Source organism: Humulus lupulus, chromosome 7 (assembly GCF_963169125.1).
Source record: "Humulus lupulus chromosome 7, drHumLupu1.1, whole genome shotgun sequence".
In the NCBI taxonomy this organism is placed as follows: Eukaryota; Viridiplantae; Streptophyta; class Magnoliopsida; order Rosales; family Cannabaceae; genus Humulus; species Humulus lupulus.
The window spans coordinates 128,578,242-128,602,290 of NC_084799.1; the positions used below are offsets into that span (position 1 = coordinate 128,578,242).

General features: G+C 37.8%; 1 protein-coding gene across 1 annotated transcript; it reads right to left on the reverse strand.

Moving 5' to 3' along the window:
• Nucleotides 1–4,789: 4,789 nt before the first annotated feature.
• On the reverse strand, nt 4,790–6,938 carry LOC133788620 (ycf20-like protein). Its single transcript, XM_062226179.1, has 3 exons — nt 6,673–6,938; nt 5,653–5,837; nt 4,790–5,349 (listed from the first exon to the last, which is right to left on the reverse strand). Exons 2-3 carry the CDS (start codon nt 5,832–5,834, stop codon nt 4,905–4,907), a joined length of 627 nt encoding a protein of 208 aa, XP_062082163.1. The 5' UTR covers nt 5,835–5,837; nt 6,673–6,938; the 3' UTR covers nt 4,790–4,904.
• Between the last annotated feature and the right edge of the window lie 17,111 nt (nt 6,939–24,049).

Consider the following 24,049-nt stretch of genomic DNA (forward strand, 5'->3'; position numbering starts at 1 on the left):
TTAATCAAAGAATATCATATTTTTGCATAATGAAGAACTAAGTGTAATATGCTTTAACAATCAATAATAGATGAAAAATGTATATCTTTGATAGAAAAATCCTTAAACAATGTTGCACAAATGGGAAATCAACATACAATAAAAAATACTATCTAGTTACATTTTGCTTTATCATCATCTTAATAATCTTGAAAAAGATTAGAAGCTCATAACTAGATTGAAATAAAAATTACAAAATAACATACTTGACATGCTCTTCAAAAGATGAAAATGGTAAAGAGAAAATAGTGAAAAGAAGAGAAAAATATGAAGTGTAGAAGATGTTGAAAAGATGGAGAAGAGCCCTCAAATGGTCTTACAAGACTCTATTTATAGGCAAAATATGGAGATTAAATTAATCAAATTAAAATAAATAAATTGATTAATTTAATTGTGTTGGGAAGTGGTAGGATAAAAAGAGTAAGTGTAAGGGTATTGGAAAGATGAAATGTTTGGTTGGATGGAAGATTAGTGAAAAACTAGGGTAAAAAAATGAATTATGAATGTTTATTTAGGTAAGAAAAAATAGAGAAGAGTGAATTGATATTTGAGTGAAAAGAAAAAAAACATTGGGAAGAAAAATATGATTTTTTGGCCTTTTGGTGGCTGTGTTGGCAGCTTGGTCTAGGCAGCTCTGGCGTGGTGGGCCTGATTGGGCCGAGTGTGAATTGGACCAGGCGGGCCTGGGAGTGCTGGGTCGAAATGGGGCAGCTGGAGGCTGCTGAAGGAGATGGCTGGTCTTCGTGTGGTGCAGGGACTTCGGCTGGGAAGGAGCGGCTGGGTGACAGGTGGACGGTTTGGAAGGCTGGTTGGAGAATGCTTTGGAAAGCAGCAGGCGTGTGCAGCTGAAATGGGATTCTTCTGGGAGGAGAATGGGCCTGATCCGTGGGCTTGGAGTGGCAGCTGGTGGCTATCTTGCTGCTGGGCCTTGGAGAAAATGCCACATTTTTACTTTCTTTTCCTTGAAATGCCATTTTTTTCTTCATTTTTCTTTCTCCTCAAGAGCAAATAAAATACAACAACTTCCCTATAAAACAAACATAAATTAAATTAAAATCAAATATTTTCAATAATAAATTATAAAATAAAAGTTTCATGAAAATATTAATTATAACTTAATTTACCTAATATTTAAGCTCAACATTGCATCTTTTTATTCCTAACTTAACAATATTAATTTTAAATAATTAAACTATAACATTTTACAATAATATAACTATAAAAATACACAAAAATCTATAAAATTAAAATATACCTAATAAATTCAAAATTACTTAAAAACTTAATAAATCAATTAAAAACTCAAGAATTAAGCAACAATTAGCACATAAAAAGTGGTAAAATAACTCTATTTTGTAGAGTTATCAATGAAGAAGAAATCTAGAAATAAAAATAATAATAAAACAAGCAGTCTTTTTCTTAATCTAGGGCTAACCTCCATTCCCTTAAAACCTAAAGTATGAACTTCTATAAAAAAAAAAAAAAAAACTAATTCCTCTTTGTTGGCAAGGCGGGCCGCGACTTGGCCTTTCTTAAGTCACGACCCGTGTCTTTTCTAAGGCATTTCAACATCCGTTTGGGTCTTCAGGCATTTCAACGTCAAAAAGGATAACGAGAGAGAGAGACAATTTTTGAACATGTTTCTGTTTCTGCCACGATACTTAGAGCTCAAGTAACCTTAAGCAAATCCCAGGGCTCGAGGTACCCAAAAGCTTCCCCGAGAGTAAAATAGTCAAAATTCGCAGAACTCCTTCCTAATCTCACTAACTCCGAATATATCATCGAATATACATTCTCATTACCCAATATCCCGGTAATGTACTAAATACCCAAAATACTCATTGACTCACCCCGAGTCAAGTATTGGTCCCGTTGTGACTTTCCCGCTAACTTGCTCCCTAGGATCGTTTCGTGCCGAGTAACTCAAATATATCCACATAATAATGTGGTTTCACACATATATGCCAAATATACCCATAACATGCAAAATTACAAAAATTACCCTTTTGATAAGAAACTGGTCCACATGCATATTTAATACACCTAAACATGCATGTTAAGTCATATTATAATATAACTCACATAATCTTACAATGATACACATAAATATCACATAATCACATAATTTTCCATAGTTTGCCATCCTGGCTTCCTAATCAAGGCCCTAAGCTTGATTAGGTAGTTTGAGACGTTACAAAAAGTCTCCAACCAACGCAACTATGTTAGATCTCGATCCAATCTGACCTCCACCCAATTCCTTGTGCCCCGACCCTTCTCCCAAGTAAAAGGGTACCCGACAAGCTCCAAGTCCACCAAGTCACAATCCAACAATGTTTAATGCACTACCGTCACCAACGTTCTCGTTTCCCACTGCACCACCACCTTCCTCAACTCCTCCAGCACGACCACTACTTTCAAACACCCCCCAACTCTTCTAGATCGAAGCCATTGCGATCCAACCAAGTGCTTTTGTCTTTGCGGGGCTACTCGCATCCATGCCCTGAAAGGTTTCATAATCTCCTCTAATGGCGTATCGAAGAGCTTACTGCAAAACTATTCCGAGTGATCTATAATCCCACAAATAAAGCAGAATGTTGGAACAAATTCATATTTGAACGAGACCCAAAACCAATCGCTACCAGTCTTACGAATCTTCATTCTACGCTTTAGTAGGGTATTGATATTCACTGTAACCCGAACACGGAGATAATCACGCCACACACCAATAAAGTATTCGTATCTGATTCAATAAAAGTACCAATGTAAATCCCAACGTCTTGAGCCACTCTAGCCGATCGGAACCCAGGCTGAACGTCGAACAAATGCACCCACATATCCAATTTGTTTAAGACAACCGCTACTCTCCTTCTTGAAGACGTGTAAATATCAACTGCTTCCTATCAAAGGTCCAAGGGCTCCCATCAATGACCCTTTTGATATCTATTTCATGATAAAACTGGAATAGATGCAAGTTATGTTCTAATTCTTTCACATACACCCCTTCTTGGGTTTCCACAGTGTCACCATCATATTTTGCATGGCCTGGAAGTCTATAGCCTCTACATTCAGAAACCTCCCCACTAAGCACCACCAAACATCTATTGCATCCTCCTCCTCCTCCGTAATCTCATACGTTAATCCCCCATTCTCTTCCTCTTCCAAACTCAAATCGACACACAGGCCCTCCAACTCACGTACACCACTGTTACTAGCATCCATGATTACACAAGCAATATTGAGACAAGCACCACTTTCCCAAAATGAGAGAAAACTGACCATGTCAAAAGACAAGACTAAAACTTCCAAACATGATCTAAATGTATATAACTAAAAGGTTTTTAATATAATATCTCAATTTTCAAGAGTAAAGATTTTTTACTTATTAAGTAAATCAAAATTGTGTTATTGTATTAGTCATTATGTTTTTAAATTAAAATTATTTGATTTGTTTGAGTAAGAACTAATACAGAAACACAATTTTGAATTAATTAATAAGTAAAAAAATATTTTAGTAAATATATAAATATGTGTTAATGAATAAAATTTTATTTTAGTAATTTTAAGTAATATATTTTTTAATTCATTATTTAAATTAATTTACATTATTTATTAATTAAATACAATTTTATTTGATTTTTACAATTGTAAAATCAATTAAAATAATTTTTAAAAAATAATTAATGAGCCTTTAGGGAAAATGTGCACCAATATGTTAACGTTATGATCTTTTGCCTTAAAAAAATTAGACATTTGCCTTAAAAAAATATTTTTTCTTAAATACACATTTTTTTATTTTACTTTTTTACTATTCTTACTTTTTTTTTTCAAAAATAGGCATTCAAGTTTTCAAAAATATGATTTTCAAAGTTTCATAATTACAAAAATATGATTATTGGAAAAAACAACTTGAAATCAACTTATTGAGAAAAACAACTTGAAAGCAACTTGAAAACAACTCAATGAATGAATAAAAAAAAACAACATATATATATCAGAACAATTAAACATCATTAGGGACTTAAATGCTACTATATCAGAAGATCGAAGACTTTTGCCACTAATAACCCTATATTTAATTACTTATATACATATATTTTATCCTACTTTTATATTTATATATATATATAAATATATATATAAAACTAAAAACATTAATGGAAACCTAAAATATTTTTTGAATTTTTATTACAATTTACTAAGTTTATACCGCACACAATTTGAACCTGCAAGAAGCTTTCTCAAGGACAAATCCGAGTGTTTTGTCTCAAATTTATGTTTGTTTTCCATGATTTTGGGATGAGACCTCTCCCTACGTGTAATTATTCTTTGATTGTTGAATGAATCAAGTTGGATGGAGAAAGTTGTGGATTACTTGGTGTATTAATGGTCTTGATCCAATATAAGGAAAATGCCAAGTCTGATATGGCTTTTGGCTCTTTCTCATCACGATCTCTTACTAGTAGGCAATGTGAAGCCATTGTCATTTATTTGCAACCTCTAGCCTTTAATGCATTGCAGGCTTCTGTTTGGTTTTAACCCTTACCAAAATGGGTTGTGAGTAAGCAACCAAAATGAATAAAAGAAGTAACAAGGAATTTGAAGTTTTAAGAACCAAAATGAAAGAAATAAGAGTTTGGGACCAAACTGGTCATTCATCCTACACTTAAGTTGCTTGCCAATCTTTGTAGACATTTACCAAGGCAAACAATGAAGAATCAGACTACATCTTTTCAAAATCAAAACAATGGAATGGTTAAAAATCTAAATTCTTATTTGCTAAATGGGAGTATTCACACCCTTGAACACCTTAGGAACAACAACAAATGCATATAACTTGAAAAAAAAAGATGAAGAAAAAGTATAATCTAGCTACCTAGTTTGAAAGCATCCACAAAAAGTCCTAAACACACACCAGCTTTCCAGTAGTTCATCATCACAACAAAAGACTGCAACCTTCCCTTTGAAAGAGAAGGTAGCTTTCTATACATAAGCATGCCAATACCTTCAATGGCAGCTACCACAATGCCGGCAACTAGAACATCCCAATCACCCGTCTGACCAAGAATTGTAGCCAGTGCATTTGCTGTGTAGAAACCCAACAGAACCAGAAATATCTTCATGGGAAAGTTCTTTCTAGCAGAATTCAGCTTCGCCAATAGCTGTCTGCCACCTGCACTCACTATCCTACCCAAACGAGTCCGGCCAAGATTGGAACTGTCACCGTTGACGCCCTCTTGGTCACCATTTCCGGAGACCCCGCCAGTGTCTAAAGCAAAGGCAACTTTCCACTCTTTTTTTTTTGTCAAAAAGCTGCACATGAAGAAAAAATGTCGAGAGAATTGGCAAGGAATTTATAATCTGGTATTTTCAGCACTGGTATCGGCAAGGAATTTATAATCTGGAATACATTATTTGAAAATAAGACTTTCTGAGATGAAATGAAATGAAAAGTCAGTGGAGATTAAAGATACATCTTAAACAAAGGATTGGTTCATACAAATTAAGCAATATCCTCCTAGCTGTAGAAATGGGCAAGGTTCATATCCATCAGAACCAGACAGAAGAGTGAAGACATTAAACAAAGCTATTTTTCCCATAATGAAAGAAATTTACCTCCTTTGGAGAAAAGGTGCAGCCATTAAGTCTATCCTTTTATTTTGTGCACTGAAACTTGGTTCATTACACCAGCTACAAAAGTTGCAAGTTGCAGCAGTAATGCAAGACCTTTCAGAAACTTCATTCTCCATCATCAAAAAACCCGAATGGTACATTATACTTCTCATATGACATGCCATGAACTAAGAGAAAAAAAATGTTTACCAAAAAGTCTACAGTGAAAAAAACTGAAGTGCATATTTTAACAGATGATTCTCATAGTTTTTTCCGATGAACTAGCAATAAATTGATGGGAAACTAGCACAATAAACACTTTCACAAAGAAGCAATTAAGATTATAGTTTTATACATTCAAGAATTGATCTCCGATAGAGGTCGTAGGCTTACCAATTAACTCTAATGCATAATTTTAAAGTTCTTAGCAGAAGTCAAAGCAGAGATATCAAATTGAGCTAGCTCCCAAGTAATTGATTATATATATATATATTCCTACATTACAAATTTAACCAAGCTTCATCACTAGTTCACAACCTTCATGTAGAACTTTGGTGCATTAAACATACATCATATATTAACTTAAACATCCATTTCACTATCCTTCTCTTTATCTATTCTCTTATTTGTTCTTCTGAATGGAAAAGAAGCCCCGGCAAATATCCACTCCACAGTGGAATATTAAAACACATTCTCCAAACTTTATCTCTACTAGTACTTTTTTAAACATACTGTATTTAAAAGTTACATGATAGAACCTAAAGCCAGTCAGCAAGTCCCATCTCATACTTCATACAAAGGAATTGCTTCAAGGTTTGTGGACTTGTCTATGTTCAATTTTATAACAAGCAGGGCAAATAACGATTCACTAATATACATGGGAAAAGGAAAAACTAAAAACTAAAAACCCTTTTGAGTGAAGTAAATAATGAATCATAAAGAACCCACATATCTTTTGACCTCAAACCTCGAATGAGGAGCGATATAAATAAAAAATAAACCCAATAAAATACGAAAGCTCACCCTTGAATGAGAAGGAGGCAATATTAGTGGGAGGTAAACGATTGGGTACTGTGCCTTAACCAGAATCGGCAATTAGCAAAGCGGAGTAAGAGCTTTACCATTTTGAGGGTCATTCATTCTACGATACCCATTATCTTAAATTTGATTTGAAGCTGCCGTATCCAAATGTTTAGAAGACATTGAACTCTGTCGTTCCGTTGCAGCAATCTCTATGTCAGAATTAAAAAAAAAATGAAAATTCACTGATAATAAACTCAAAAGAAAAATTTTAGGGGATTTTTAAAAAATATGGCTTTTTAGCCATCAATGTACAAAAATATGGGAGTTTAACTTTCTTTAATTTGTATGGGAAAATTTAATTAAGAAAACTTAGTTTATGAGAAAACTAATTCCATATTGAAAATCAAAATTAATCAAAACAAATGAGCAAAATGAGGGTATTATTTTTTTTTTTCATTTTTATTCATTTATCTATTTTTTTTCTTTCATTGTATTGTTTTGTTTTTTTTCTTCATATTTTTTCAGTTTTTTTTTTCATTTTATTTTTTTTTTATTTTTGTATTTATTATTTTCTCTTTTAATTTTTTTTTCTTTTTTCACACATATGAGCTTTTTTTTCTTCTTCCATTTTTTTCTACCAATTTTTTCATTCATATTTTTTTTTTCATTTTTCCATTATTTTTCTTCTTCTTCTTTTCATTCTTATTTATTCATCTATTTTTTTTTCATTCATCATTTCTTTTGTTTTTTTTTTCATATTTTTTTTCATTTTTGTACTTATTTTTTTCTCATTCTATTTTTTTTTCTTTTTTTTCACACATATTATTTAACATTACATAATTATTCTACTATTTTTTTTTATTTATTATCTTTTATTATTGTAATTTTTTTTTTATAGTTTTTCCACTATATGTAAAAAAAATTCAAATCAATTTTTTCAGCATTTTCTTTTTACTGTAACACTTATAGGAATACCAAAATTTGGAAATAAAACTAATAAAAATCTGAAAACGTGAATGGGTAATTGGTTACCTTCACATTCTTTGTATGTATATTTATGAGGGTAACTGGTTACTTTCACGTTCTGGTGTGTGTATATTTATGGTAACTAGTTACTTATGTTACTAAAATCATAGTTACTTATTCTTCTTTTTTTAATGAAGTGTTCTTTCATTTTTTTCCTTCAAATTTGATGTTTCTTTTCATATTTAATACAAGTAACTCGTCACCCCTCTTAGGTAACTGGTTACCTCTCTTATGGCAGAAAGTTACCCATCTCAGAATAACTGGTTACCCCTCCTGGTGCATGTTATTTAACCTAGCTCTAAGATTTTTTTTAAGATCAATCAAGTAACTGATTACCCTACCCAGAATTTGAAAAAAAAAATGTACAACCTAAAAAAAAGGAAAAAAAATATTTACAATAAATAAAAAAAATAATAAACACAATTCATATTACAAAAAAAAAAATTTGCAAAACAACCATGGAAAAATTTAATATAAAAATAGTTATATAAAATTAATATAAAAAAAATAATCAAATAAGCTAAAAAAAATAATTAAATTACAAACATACCCTTCCAAATTCATAAAACTTGATTAAGAGTGAAAATATGGCATAAACAAACTTTTATTACAAAAATATGGGAAACTAAACCCATAAAAGTGAAATTAAAATAAAAAAGTCATAGATTAACTTTTCTTGAAAAAAAGTCATATTTTTGCACAATCTATTAAAATTCCCATATAATATGTAATTTTCACTAAATTTTATGTATAAAAACTGGTTTATACAATTTGGCATCAGTTTTATATCTGTTTGCTTGAAAAATATCATATTGGACATATTCCCAACCTTTGTGAAAAACATCACTTTTTAATTGGGTCATAAATGTTTCCATCGTGCATTCTCAAAATTATTTTACAACTTAATCCACGTAATAAGTTTGAGGAAAATAAAATTTGGGACCTAAGTGATATTTTTTAGAAATATTGAGACCTCTGCTGTATAAACCCTACAATTTTAGCATTTGTTTCCATTTGGATTTTCTTATTTGAAAATGTTAATTGTGACATAAATATTAATTGTGCTTTTACTTGTATATAATTGGAATGATGTACAATTAGAATCATTTGTAATTAGATTGATCTTCAATCGAATTACTGAATCAGAATAACTAGTAATCACTATTATTTCTATTGATATATTTACTTTCATGTGGAATCAGAATAAATTATTCGTAAGTTACAAAAATGTCTTTATTAAAGGAGAACTTTTATAAGTTAAATTTTTTTATATAAATATTATAATTAAATATATTTTTAACTTATGATATTAATTTATTTTTTTTATTAATTTTTAAATATATTATAAATAAAATAAATTAGTAATTTTAAATAAAACACTAATGAAAGTTGACAAATATTTAATTAATGTATTTATATTATTTTTTATTGAATCAAATAAAAAATAGTAAATAATTAAAATTATCAATTTAATAGATTATATATGCTATTTTATTAAAAAAAGATATATTATCTTGAAATATATATTATCAATATTTTTAAAAATAATATGCATATATATATATATATATATTGACGCAGTTTTTCGCCAACAATGTATTAAGAAATAAAATAAGTAGATTAGTGCTAGATTATAAACCGCAATGAAATAACAAGCATTCACTCAAAAGCACAGAAATTTTATGTGGTTTAGTGGTTAAAATCTACCTAGTCCACGAGTCAATATTATTACTGTTTCTCTCTCTATTTCTTTAGAGTTTCGGCAATACTAAGAATCGTCCCCTTCCCTGTCCAACATCCCTAGTATTTATAGGGGAATTCCATGGACAAGTTCGGGAAACTGTGTAAACAAACCGCGTAATTATATATGTTATGTAATTAATACAGATTATTCTCATTTACATTGGGATATGATTTGATAACAAAATAAATACACTCATGCTATCTCGGATAATAAATAATAGATATATAATACAGCTTGATCATTAATGAGCGCATAAAGAAGTCCTGAATCTCCTGGGAACCTTCAGTATGCGTTATATCTAGGTCCTCACGAGTTGAATATCTCACCTGAGCTCGTGCTTGGCAACTATTTGAGTCCGAGCTCGTAGTAAGTTCAGAACGCCTAAAACTGGGTCTGACCATTATGAGTCTCGAGCTACTCACATGGTTAATAACTAGATACTCCACTTGGCGATTCTTCTATACTTTTAATTGCCAACTGTACCCGAGCTGAGTAATTGAACTCGTACTAAATTTAGGGTACAACATTTGCCCCCAAGCTCCTGGTCGTGTTTGATGTCGTCGCTTTCTGACATACACAGTTGGGACTTTTAGACTTTTGTCATATAAAATCGTGCCTACCCATTTCTCCAGTATTGGATATGTGGCTTCCTGCAATTGGCGTCCGTTCGGGTTTTGAGGACTGAAACAACTGTCCTGTCAATTTTTTGCTGCCGTATGGTTTATTTAACCTTGACCCTTGGATCTCGAGCTAACCCAATCGGATGGTCTGGATTAATTTCCCAGTTTACGTATAAATAGGGTGATTAGCTCTGAGATCTCACCATCTTTATATTAAAAAATTTCCTTTTCAAACACTCAAGCTTTCCTTCTTCTTCTCCAGAATCCCCAAAAACTTTCATTGCCTTTCAAATCTTCAGAAGCTTTCAAGGAGCTTCATTTGGACATATCGACATCTTCTTTGAGTCAAACTTATTTTCTGTAAGTATTTCACCACCTGGTTTGAATTTTTTTTTTTATATTCTTCAATTTCCAATGAGATTTTTACTTCGAAAAATGCTCGTTGTTCAGCATCGTTAGGCTAATTCTGAGTGAAAAATAAGAAATGGGCTTCGGTCTAGGTCACATGAATGAAATCAAATTTGTTTAGAAATAAGATGTTCATAAATTTGGGCAATTCTCTGGGTTAATCTAGGAAAACCCTAATGGTAAATATGTTTGAATACCTATTTGGGGTGTAGAAATTGAAAGGGTTTTAGGTTTAATTCTAGGTAGCTTAAGGGTTACGATTCCTTAGGCGGTTTTGCATTAAAATGCTTTCAAAAGGAAAGCAATGGGTCTGACGGCTCTGACACGCAGATCCCAAAGTATCTGGGGATTTTAAGAAATCAAGGCGTGTGGTCTAGGATACCGCGTGGAACCACGCGTTGAAGCTATGGAAAAACTTAGCTCGTATGAGCTTTCAAATTTCAAAAGTAGTCCAATTAGGACTTTTTGTTTCCCGTACCTCCACGATCATAGCTATAGACCATCTTAGGCTGCCTACTGATTAGGCCGCTTTGTCGTCAGGTGATCTGAATCATGGCGCCTCCCAAGAAGAATGTCGCGAGCTCATCTACCCAAAATAAAGGCAAAGGCAAGCAAGTCACCTCTGATTCTCCCATTCCACACTTTGGTCTTGTGGTGGAGAGAGAGGTTGTCGTCGACCCTAACGCGTTTTTTGAGGCTGAGCATATAGTCTCGAGGATAACAACTCAGGGGAAGGTGAACAAGATCTTGCTGAGTCACAATATCGAGATGGGAGCTGATGGTCTCATCGCTCAACCTGCACTTAAGGGGGAACAGAGCTGTGCCCCCTTCCAAGACGACTACGGTGCTTGGAGTGATGAACACCTAAAGGCCTGTGCCTTCCTCCCATTGGATCAATATGTCGTAGATTTTCTTAACTATGTTAAATTGGCTCCCTTTCAGCTCCCCCCAAATTCCTAGAGGCTTTTGGCGGTCTTAAAATATCTATTTCTGAGGCACGAGTGGGAGGTTCCCACTCCAGCAAATATCCTATACTTCTTCTGCCTCAAGGCTAGTCCTGACCAGAAAGGGCGAGGTAACGGATTTTATTACCTTACTCGGTTTCCGAACTCCACTTCTATCATCAAGCTTCCCAGCCACCCAAATGACTATAAAGATTTATTTTTTATGTCGAATGGGTTCAAGAATTGTGATCATCGGTACTTCAACTGCCCTCGTAAGTCTTCTATCTTTGTGAATTCAGCACGTGAATTTTTATCACCATCATAATTTTTTTTATATATGTTCTGATTAAGTTTGCTCCTTGTGTAGCTATATTTGCGAGGACGGAATGATCTGAGACCTTCGGGGGTCAGTATGAGACTTTGTCTGGCCTTTCTCCCCGGGAAAAAGACTATCGCCGAATTGTGAACGATGCCACCATGGTGGCATGCAAATTAATTAGCAAGGGACAGACATTAGCTCTGAGGATTCGAGTTCCACTTCCTGTCATTCCCGAGCTCCCCTCTTCTCAAGGGGCCTTGCCAGCCACCGAGGACACCGAGGAGGAAGAAGATGTAGCACCATTGGGTGCGAAAAAGATGAGCTCTTGAAGATAATCAGGGGCCCGATCCTGAACGAGTTGCGCCCGGGGCAACAACTGGCCCCTCCGACCAAGGTAACCCATACCTTTTCAGACAATTAAATCGGGCTGCTGCCAGCTATAGGCTGATCCGTTTAACCCTAACCAGCTCGTTAACTGTCACCCTACTGATGCAGACCTAAATGTAACCCTTCTCCAATGTGTGGATCATTTGGTGGTACGCTATGATCATAGCTATCCCAAAGGCACCGTTGTAGTCGACAACACATTAAACTTTAGATCCACCATCTTTGAAGAATATGGGACCAACTGTAGGACTTGGCCTTCCCTGCTCTAGGGTGCATTTTCTCCTGGGTTCAGGCAGTACGTAAACGAGTCCAGCCCCGAGGAAGGACCTGAACCCCCTAGGATCCAAGAGATCGTAGCCTTAGATTTCCCCTCCCCTCCGTTAATCCCAGGATTAGAGGTTATGCTTAGCCCGGTCAATACACCTGAGCTGATCGTAATAGGTTCCTCCCCTAGCCCGGAGGGTATGATCCTTGTTCTTTTTTCTTTGCATTTGTAATACCTTTGAGGCATTACTCTTGTGAATTAAATCCTCTGATCGTTGTTTTTTCAGATGAAGAGATGGAATTTCCCGGAGCTCCAGATTTAAGGAGTGCCTTCAGGGCCGGAGGGTCCGGAGCTGGGCCCGTGGTAAAAAGGCCCAGGGTGGCAAAGAAGATGTAACATCCCAAATTTCCTAATAAGGCTTAGGGCCTTGATCAGGGGGCCAGGATGGAAAATTATGGAATTATGTGATATTATGTGCAAATATGTGATTACATGCATGATTATGTGAGTTATATTATTATATGATGATAATTGCATGCATGTGGGCCCACTTCTTATTAGAAGAGAATTTTTCGTAATATTGGCCATTGAGAGCGTAATTGTATATTTATGTGCATGTATGTGGTATATGGATGAGACCACATTATTATGTTGAACAATTCGACATGAGACGATCCTAGGATGCAAGTTAGCAGTTTGGTCATACCAGGATTAATTACTGGGCTCGGGGTGAACCTAGGGGTGAACCTAGGGGTAAATTGGTGTTTAGTACATTACTGGGAATGAGCGGGTAAATGATATGATTTAATAATTATAGAGGATATTGGGAATAATAAGAATTGGAGATTGTTAATTATGATTAACGAGATAGGTGGGAAATGACTGTTTTGCCCTTGGATGGCTGTAAAGGAATTAAAAGACCTTAGGGGCATTTTAGTCTTTTGACCATGGGATATGTTTAAGGTTAGAAGGTTGTAGAGTTATTTAGGCAGCAAAAATAGAGTAGCTCTCTTCCTCACTCACGATCATTTCTCTCTCTCTCTCTCTCGGGTTGAGATTTTGAAGGAAACTTGAGGATTAAAGCTTGGGAATCAAGGCTTGAGGGTTTAGGTTTGTGATCAGCAACTGAAGGGATTCAATTCTGTGTTTAAGGTAAGGTTTCCAGCTGAATTTTTAAGTTTATACCCTGTTTTAAGGTTAGTTTAAAGCTTGAGGTTTTGATCATGGAATTGGGTATGTGTTGATGTTTTGAGTGGTTTAAGGCTTAGGTTTTATTGTTAAATTGGTGGATATGTTGTGTTGATGCTTGGTTTTAATTGTGGGATTGATTTGTTGAGCTTTTGGCTGGTCTTGAATTGAGAGAAAGGCAGGGGAGCTAGGTTCGCAGGGTCAAGTCGCGACCGAGTTCATGCAAGTCGTGACCTGGACCCATTCCAGAGCCTCCCCTAGGCTCTGTCTAGTAGGCGCGCCACGACCCACTAGGTTAAGTCGTGACCCGCCCTTGGTATCCCAGACAGAGGGGTTTCTGTCTTGGGGGCACGTCGCGGTCCTTAGGGGCAGGTCGCGGCCCGCCCCTCCCTTTTGGTGCCAGGATGGGTTTTCAAGAGTTTTGAGCGCGTGTTTTCATTTCTTAAGGCTCGGGATCGAATCTACTAACCATTTTAGTACGATTCGAGGTCCTAGGAGCAGGGTTTAGACCATGAACCTTTTATGATTTATTTTATTAATGAGATTTCATATTTGGTTATGATTAGGTGACCACTAAGGGACCTAAGGACATGATCGTTCTCAAGGGTCATTCTTCATTTTTTTTACGCTTAAGCCGAAGGTAAGAAAACTGCACTGAGTATGTGATGCATGTGATGGATGCGATACATGTGATTATGGCATGACATGAATGTGAAATATGGAATTTGCCAGAGCTTAAGTCTCTGTAATTGTGCATGATTATGATTATGCTTGTGATTATTGATTAAGCATGTTGAATGCCTTATATCTGCATATTTGACATATGATATATGTTTGTTTGCATTACCTCATTGAGGAAGCACTGACTTATTAGTCAGGGAATGACATTGGTGTCAATATTGATTGTGAAGCTGTGACTTATCAGTCAAGATTGGCAATAGCATTGAGCACTGGTCGTATGGTATTGGCTTATGAGTCAAGAACGGTATTAGCGTGTTTAACGCAAGCTAAAATGATTAGATCTAATCAACATGAGCATTAAATGCTTGACCAACCCCAAGGTTGAAGAAAACTAAAGCGCTTATCTAGTCTAAAGGCTAGTTACGTAGAGCCAAGGCCAAAAGGCTCAGGTGACTGAAACGTCACATGGCTTAGGGAGCGGATCCCCAGAGATAGACTTATTAGTCATCTATTCAGAGAGTGACTTATTAGTCATCTTTCCAGAGACAAACTTATTAGTCATCTATTCAGAGAGTGATTTATTAGTCATCTATTCAGAGAGTGACTTATTAGTCATCTATCCATAGACAGACTTATTAGTCATTTATCCATAGATAGACTTATTAGTCATCTATTCAGAGAGTAACTTATTAGTCTTCTATTTAGAGAGTGAATTATTAGTCATCTACCCAGAGAGACTTATTAGTCGTCTACCTTAGAGAGACTTATTAGTCATCTACCTCAGAGAGAGAGACTTATTAGTCATCTACTCTGAGCGCAAGACTTCACAATCATTGATTTGTACCTGCCTGCATGCATGAACAGGGTTATTATTGCTAGGCATGCTTATTATGATTTGGTGACATGTTATTATCTGCTTATAAGCATGTGTTTGAGTTTTCTTGCTGAGCCTTGACTCACAGGTGCTATGTGGTGCAGGTAAAGGCAAAAGAAAGTTGGACCATCCTTGAGTTGGAGAGCTTAGGTGACGATGTGTACATATGCGGCTGCTCGACCACCACGACCGAGGGTTTAAAGATGAACTAAGGTTAAACCCTATTTTGCCGCTTAGGTCGACGGTTTTAAACTTTTATTGTAATTAACCTTTAAAATATATTTTGGGATCCCAATGTATACAGTAAACGTTTTAGTGAAACGTTGTATCTCAGATCAAAAATTTTAACCCTAAACCATTAATCACATTTAGTTACACGATTATGGCCAAATGATTCATTTAGCGAGTTTAGCATTGTTTAAAATGCACAGCGTAACAGTCCCTAGGTAGTAGGGCGTTACAAAAGACCACCCTTAAGACAGGGAGTACTACAAAGTCACCTCCCAAGGGTAAAGGTGCAAGCACTGCTCAGGAGAAGCCATCAAAAGAACTCCCCCCAGCTCCTGTAACAATTGTCACTGTCCAGAAAGATCCTCCTCCCCTTCCTCGACATATGCCCTCCTCACATCCCCAAGTGATTCAAACTGAGGTCCCCGTCCAAAGTGAGATTCCTTTCATCTGGATACCAGTCGAGCCACACGATCTGGACAAGATCCCTGAGGCTTTTCGAGGTATCGTGTATGAGACAGCAAGTCACATGGTGGGCCATGCGTATAAAGCTAGTGCTAGGGATTTGAGGTCCATAGAAGAGCGCAGCCCGGAAGATGTCCTCGAATCTGCTATGGGGATGAACCTCACCATGAGTCCTTTTCCGACTTCTTACCTTCTTTTTCTCTACTATGTGTTTTTTTTTGTCGACTTGCTTCGTTATTCTGCAGTCTGTCTTGGCTCAATACCGAAGCATAGCTCATGCTAAAGCTAGGAACGAGGAACTATGAGCTGCCTTAACTGCTACCCAAGAGAATGAGCAGGTTGCCAAAGCCACTCTGAGTGGTGCTCAAGAGAGTGAGCATGCTGCCAAAACTGCTCTCATTTCTTCTCAAGAGGGCGAGCAGTCTGCGAAGGCCGCATTGTTCACTTCTCAGGCTCAAGTCATGGAGGAGAATCGCTGCGCTGATCAACTTCAAGCCAAGAACAACGAACTCAAAGCGAAGCTAATCGAGGCCGAAGTTAAGGCCAAGGAGGAAGATGAAATGTCCTCATAGACAATGGAGGAGATGCTCTACCGTTGTTGGGCTTTTAACCAGGGCTGGAACTTCTCCTTCATGCAGCCCGATCTATGGGATCTGTATCTTGCTAAATTCAAGATATGGTTTTCGCAGGAACCCTCGGAGACTGGCGAGGCTTCTGGAGCTGTAGAGGGAGATGGTGAGGAAGTGACTTCGGTGGAGCGTACTGACGGAGCCCAATGACTTATTCAAGATTTTTGTTGTAACTATTTTTTTTTAAGTTTCTGTAACAATCCCTTGGGATTAAAACTATTGCCTGTAGGCTCAGCTCGAGGTTTCTTCTCCTCGATGTGACAATATATTTTTTATTTGAATATACGTCTAACTTTAGATCTATTTGTCTTTCCTTTATTATTTTCTCATGTTTATGAATACTTAGACTCTTGTACATTTGAAATCTTAGGGATCAACTTTTAGATCGAGATAGATTTTATCAATTTTGGTTGTATCCAAGATTTTGCTCGCTTATTTACGTCGTACCTGTTAAGAATCAGACCTCGGACCTAGTTATATCCAGGGTTTTTAATAACTTAATAGCATTATACCTGTTAGGACTCAAGCCTTGGACCTGGTTATATCCAGGGTTTTCAATAAATTTTATTTAGGTTTAGTTCACGCTAGGTTTATTGAAAACTCAAGCTTTTAATAAGCTGTTGAATAATCAATTTCTCCAAGCTTCTAAGCTTCGGACCTGGTTATATCAAGGGTTTTAGATGATTTTTCAAACTTAGCTTGTGCTAGGTTTATTGAAAACTCGAGCTTTAAGAAGCCGTTGAATAATCAATTTCTCCAAGATTCTAAGTTTTTAATCTTATCTGAGTAAGCTTAATTTTTTCAAAAATTCACCTCGGTTATGTGCCCCCCAAGTAACAAGAACGTATAAACTTTCCTGGTTGCTTTTACAATGTGAGAGCACAAGCTTGCAATAATAAAACTAAGAAATGGTTATTCAATAATATATGTCATTTATTTGAAATGGCTTTTATAAATAAGCCTTACATTGACAATACTATTGATAATACTTTTTTTTGAAGAGCATTCCAGGTCCGTGGGACTATTTCTCCATTCAGCCGGGCTAGCTTAAAAGTTCCTTCGCATAAAAACTCTACGATCTGGTACAGTTCTTCCAAGTTCGGGCCCAACACACCATCTTTGGGGTCTTTATTCGCCAAAAAGACCCTTCGGAGCACCAAATCGCATAATCCGAGTATGGGTCCCTTGACTTTTGAATTGAAATAACGAGTGATCTTTTGTTGATAATGGGCGAGCTGTAATTGTGATTCCTCTCATTTTTCTTCGATCAGATTGAGAGATGAACTAAGTAGCTCGTTATTCTATTCTTGATCAAATGTCCTCTGCCTATGAGTAGCAGCCATTGCTTCAATCTGAAGCATGGTATCACTTCCGAAGGTTAGAGAAAAAGGAGTATGCCTTGTGGAGGTTCGAAGAGAGGTTCGGTAGGCCCAAAGTACTTGCGGGAGCTGCTCGGGCCATAATCCTTTGGCTTCGTTAAACCTTTTCTTCAGGCCCGCCTTGAGGGTCTTATTTACAGCCTCGAACTGCCCATTGACTTGTGGGTATGCTAGCGACGAGAAGCTCTTCGTTATTCCGTATCTTTCACAAAAGTCTGTGAAGAGATCACTATCGAACTGCGTCCTGTTATCTGATACAATCTTTTTAGGGAGTTCAAATCAACAGATGATATTCTTTACCACGAAATCCAGGACTCTCTTTGAGGTGATGGTTGCCAGAGGTTCGACTTATACCCACTTCGTGAAGTAATCGATTACCACTATCGCATATCGAACTCCTCCTTTCCCCATAGGTAGGGAACCTATCATGTCAATTCCCCACGCTGCAAATGGCCACGGGGATGAAATCATTATTAGCTTGACTGGAGCAGCTCAGGCAACTATGGAAAAACGCTGGCATTTGTCGCATTTCTGAACATATGAGATCGAATCTTTCATTAAAGTGAGCCAGAAATAGCCCTGTCTTAGTACATTCAGTGCTAAGTTTTGCCCCCCAGCGTGATCTCCGCAAAATCCTTCGTGTATTTCTTACAAAATGGTTCTGGCTTCCTCGGGTAGAACACACCATAGGAGGGGCAACGAATGACCTCGTCGATATAGGATTCCATCAACTATTACATACCGTGGAGCTTGATAAAGTAGTTTTCTCACGTCTTTTCTGTCATCAGGCAACTTTCCAGTCGCGAGATATTCCATTATAGGGGTCATCCAGGTCAGTCTTACGTCAATCATTCTGTCCTCCATCGTTTCTCTCGTTACACTTGGGCATTCCAAGAACTCCACTGGTACTACATTCAATGTTTTGGCCTCTTTGGTGGTAGCAAGTCGTGCCAAAGCGTCAGCGTTAGAGTTCTACTCGCGGAGTATCTGTTCAACAGAGCTAAACTCAAATTCAGATAGTTCCCCCTTTACCTTAGCCAGGTAGGCCGCCATCTTGATGCCTCAAGCTTGATACTCTCCCAATATCTGATTTACCACGAGTTGAGAATCACTATAGCATTGGATGGCTTTCGCCTTCAGCTCTCTTGCCACCCTCAGCCCTGCCAGTAAGGCCTCATATTCTGCTTCGTTGTTGGATGCCATAAATTTGAATCTAAGAGCAGTATGGAACCGATGTCCTTCAGGCGAGATTAAGATTATCCTGTCTCCTGATTCGTTCTCGTTTGACAATCCATCAATGAAGATTTTCCATAATTCTTGCACTGGCTCCCTCATGAGCTCATCCTGAAAATCGGTGCATTCAGCCATAAAATCAGCAAGGGCTTGACTCTTGATTGAAGTTCGTGGCATGTATAATATCTCGAAATGGCTAAGTTCGATGGCCCATTTTAAGAGGCATCTCGACGTTTCAGGTTTATGAAATACCTGCCTTAAATGTTGGTCGGTTAAGACGTTGGTAGAATGAGATTGGAGATATGGCCGGAGCTTTCTAGAAGCCAAAATTAGATAGAATGCCAGCTTCTTTATCAGTGGGTACCGTGATTCAGCTCCGAGAAGCCTCTTGCTTACATAATACACTTGTTTCTGAACACAATCTTCTTTTCGAACTAACACAACACTGACTGCATTCTCTGTCATAGCCAGATAAAGAAAAAGAGACTCTCTAGATGTCAGTTTGGATAATACCGGGGGCTCTACCAAATGCGTTTTCAAATCGTGGAATGCCTGTTCGCATTCTTCGGTCCACTCAAATTTCTTGTTTCCTCTAAGCAATATGTAGAATGGCAGACACTTGTCAGTGGACTTCGAAATGAAGCAATTTAAAGCCACCACCCTTCCAGTTAGGCTTTGAACTTCCTTACGCGACCTGGGTGAAGGCATGTCTAACAACGATTTGGTTTTTTAGGATTCGCTTCTATTCATCTTGTGTTGACTATGAACCCCAGAAATTTTCCAAAAGCCACCCCGAAAGTGCATTTATGGGGATTCAACTTCATGTCATATTTCCTTAAGATTATAAAACATTCTTCCAAGTTGGATACATGGTTATTGAAAGTCTTTGACTTGACAAGCATGTCATCGACATACACCTCCATGTTTCTCTCGATCTGGTTAGCGAACATTTTGTTGACCGAGCGCTGGTATGTAGCCCCGACATTTTTCAATCCGAATGGCATAACATTGTAACAATATACGTTATGCTCAGTCATGAAACTGGTATGATCTTGGTCTGCAGGGTTCATTGCAATTTGGTTATATCCAGAGTATGCGTCCATGAAAGACATGAGCTCGTGACTTGCCGTGGTGTCTACCAATTGGTCAATCCTTGGCAGTGGGAAACAACCCTTGGGACAAGCCTTGTTTAGGTCAAAGAAGTCGATATAGGTTCTCCACTTCCCATTTGGCTTTGGGACCAGCACGGGATTGGCAACCTAGATTGGGTATTTTGCCTCCCAGATAAACCTGCATTTTAGTAACCGAGCTACTTCTTCCTCTAGTGCTTCAGCTTGGACTGTTCCCCAAAGCCTCCGTTTTTGGGATTTTGCAGGCACGTTCTTTGTCCAAATTTAATGTGTGCATTATTATATTCAGACTAATTCCCACCATATCCTCATGCGACCAGGCAAAAACATCCAGGTTCTTCCGCAAAAATCGACTAGCTCCTTCTTTCTTTTGTCTTCAAGATTCTTCCCAATTTTTACGACTCTTGAAGCTTCTTTAGGGTCGATGTTCACTTCCTCGAGCTCTTCTATGGCTTTAAGATTTGACCTATCTTCGCCTATCCGTGGATCTATGTCGTCATGTTGGGCAACCTTACTATCCTCTTCTTGTTGAGGTTCTTCCGTCCCACGAGTGACTTCTACTTCCTAGGACTCCTCACCTCCGTCATTTATGACCATTACTTGCTGCCCGAGTTGTGACTTTCCCTTCGTAGAAATGTTGTAGCATTCTCTAGCAATGAGCTGATCGCCTCTGACTGTGCATGTCCCCGAAGCTGAGGGGAATTTCATTGCCAGGTGTCAGATCGATGTTATGGCTTCAAATGTCATCAGCGCGGGTCGGCCCAAAATCGCATTGTATGCGGCTGGATAATCAATTACCACAAACTCGAGTACTTTGGAGACAGTTCGTGACTCTTCTCCCAATGTCACCACCAGTCCGATTGTAACGCCCTAAACTCCAGGGACCGTTACGGTGTACTTTATAAACAGTGCTAAACTCGCTATTCGAGTCATTTGGCCAAAATCGTGTAACTAAGTATGACTAGAGGTTTAGGGATTACAAATTTTGGTTAAGATGTAATGTTTCATTAAAACGTTTACTATATACATTGGGATCCCAAAAATATAATTTAAAGGTCTATTACAAGAAAATATTTACAACCAGCCGATCTAAGTGGCAAAACAGGGTTTAACCCTAGTTCCTCTTTCAACCCTCGGTCGTGGCGGTCGAGCAGCCGCATATGTACACATCGTCACCTAAGCTCTCCAACTCAAGGATGGTCCAGCTTTCTTTTGCCCTTACCTGCACCACATAGCACCTGTGATCCGAAGCCCAGCAAGAAAACTCAATATGCTCATGAACAGTAATAACATGTCATAAAATCATAAGGCACACACCTAGCAAATACAACCCTATTCAAGTAGGCAAATAAGTTCACGTAATGATGGGTATCTAGGATAAGGAATCCTACCCTCCTGAGTGGATGACTATCAAGTCAATCCTAATCAGATAAGTGATTTAACACTGGTGGTTCCGGTAACCACGCTAGGCTTATAGCCCTAAATAGAAGAGTGACAGTTGTAAAAGTCACTAAGGTGGGTTCCATTCCCTTTATAAATAAGTGATCCTTTCACTAGCTTAATCAAGATGGGTGTTCAATGAACTAGTCACCAATATAACCTATCGCATGACCATAGATTCACAACCATGGGATTCCGCTCCCTAGCCACGTGACAAGCAGTCACCTAGGCCTTTGGCCCTGGCTCTGAGTAACTAGTCCTAGACTAGTCAAGTGCTTAGAATTTTCATCGACCTTCGGTCGGTCCAGCATTAATGCTCCTAGAGTCATTCAACACTGATATCGATTAGATCTAATCTTTTATCGGCCCTGCGTTCATGACACTTATGTCGTTTTCTGGCTCTTAGGTCACTAATACGCGACCAGTGCCGACCCTGACTAGTCAGTGCCATACACAAGTAAGAAATGCTACCAAACATATATCATAAGTCAAATATCCGAATACAAGGCCGTCATCATGCTTACTTAACAATTGCTAGCATAATTAGGATCATGCATAAACACAGAGACTCAAGCTCTGCAAAATCTCATATTCAATATTCATGGCATGCCCTATTCACATGTTTCTCGTGCAACACATGCATCACATTTAATCACTTGACATGCCTCAACAATAACCATGCATGTCACATTTAAACATCCAACATGCATTAAGAATAACCATGCATGTCATATACATAGGGTGCAGTTTTCTTACCTTGGGTTCGAGCAAGAATTAGTAAAAGAACGAACCTTGAGAATGATCAATCCTTTAGCGGTCACCAAGTCATAACCAAATATGGAATCCCATCAATAAAATAAATCATGAAAAGGTTTATAATCTAAAATCTCACTCCCGGGATCCATCCCGCACTCTTGGGACTCATAACCTACCCAAACGGGGTAAAGGAACCATTCCTCGAGATCCCAAAGTCATCAAAAACCCCAAAATAGGTTTGCTGGGAAATGCACTAGCGCTGGGGCCCTGCCTAGTGGTGCTGGGGCGCTGCCCCAAAGTCAGAGAAGCCCAATTCCTACCCTGCATAGCGCTGGGGTGCTAGGAATGGCACTGGGGCGCCAGCTGCAGACCAGAAACTTTTCTGGTCTTCTCCCCTGCGATTTCCCTTGAAAAAAAAACCTCCAAACCAATCCCAAACTTCACCCTAACATCAAATTCAATCCCTAAAATTCATCTACATCACACCCTCATCAAAACCCAAGCAATCTTACACAAAAACTTCCATTAATTCTCAACTAACCTGTAACGCCCTGGATAGCCAAGACTGTTACACTATGTGTTTATAAAGGTGTTAGACTTGCTAATCAAGACATTTAATTAAAACGTGTTACTAAAACTATAGTGGAACTAGGGTTAAAAGATTTTGGTCTCAAAAGCCGCATTTCTTAAAAATAAACATTTTCTATTTACACGGGATCCCAAAAATAACAAGATTAGAACCATTTACAAAGATTCAAGATTTAAATACAATAATTAGCCACTCTAAGGCAAAACAGACTGTTAGGCATTCCTTGTCCTGATCCACTCCTCGGCCATGGCGGACGAACAACTGACTATGTACATTCAGCCCCGCAGCTCTCCATCTCAGGATTGGTCCAACTTGCCTTTACCTTTACCTGCACCACGTAGCACCCATGATCCAAGGCCCAGCAAGAAAACACAATAACAGAGCATACTCAATCAACAGACAGTCAAATATCTCATACCACATAAGCATGTTCTCAACAGTTTAAGCATCCATGATAATCAAACATTCAACATACCAAGCATGTCATTTCATATCAATAATCAATTCACAAATGATAACTAGGGTTAGCGCCCTTAGGCCGCACCCTCTGTTTATCCCACTGACTTCGACCCACTTAAACCGAGCTCAGTGAATATTAAGCTGTCCTCGGCTACCAGTGGCTAAGCCTCGCCCTGTGCACAAATATTGTATATGGAACCCTTAGGCCGTTTATCACATGTCCCATGGCATAATACCATCTTTGACATTATACAGATATCGGGAGCACTTAGTTCCATCACAAACACATAATCGGGTGCAGTTTTCTTACCTTTAGATTCGCTAGCTTCGTTCACTTTGATCCTCGGGCACGATCCCTCTTGAGCCCCAGCGTACACCTAGTCACAACCATAGATCAGAATCCTCACCAAACCTCAAGTCCAAAACCTAATCTCGGGACCGATCCCGAGCCCTCGGGAAGCCCCAATTCCACCAAACGGGGTGGTGGAATCGAACCCCGAACCCTCGGGCAAAAACCCTTGAAAATAACTCAAAAACCCATTTCAGGAAGAAGGGTAGCGCTACAACGCTCTAAGGAGGGCGCTACAGCGCTACAAACAGAGCCCAAAATCAT

What these genes read in the sequence shown, in the direction of transcription:
- LOC133788620 (XM_062226179.1), bottom strand. Translation starts at nt 5,834, where the DNA reads ATGGCATGTCATATGAGAAGTATAATGTACCATTCGGGTTTTTTGATG. An exon ending in GCACCTTTTCTCCAAAGGAG is followed by an intron (nt 5,350 to 5,652) that starts GTAAATTTCTTT and finishes CTTCATGTGCAG; the next exon opens with CTTTTTGACAAAAAAAAAAG.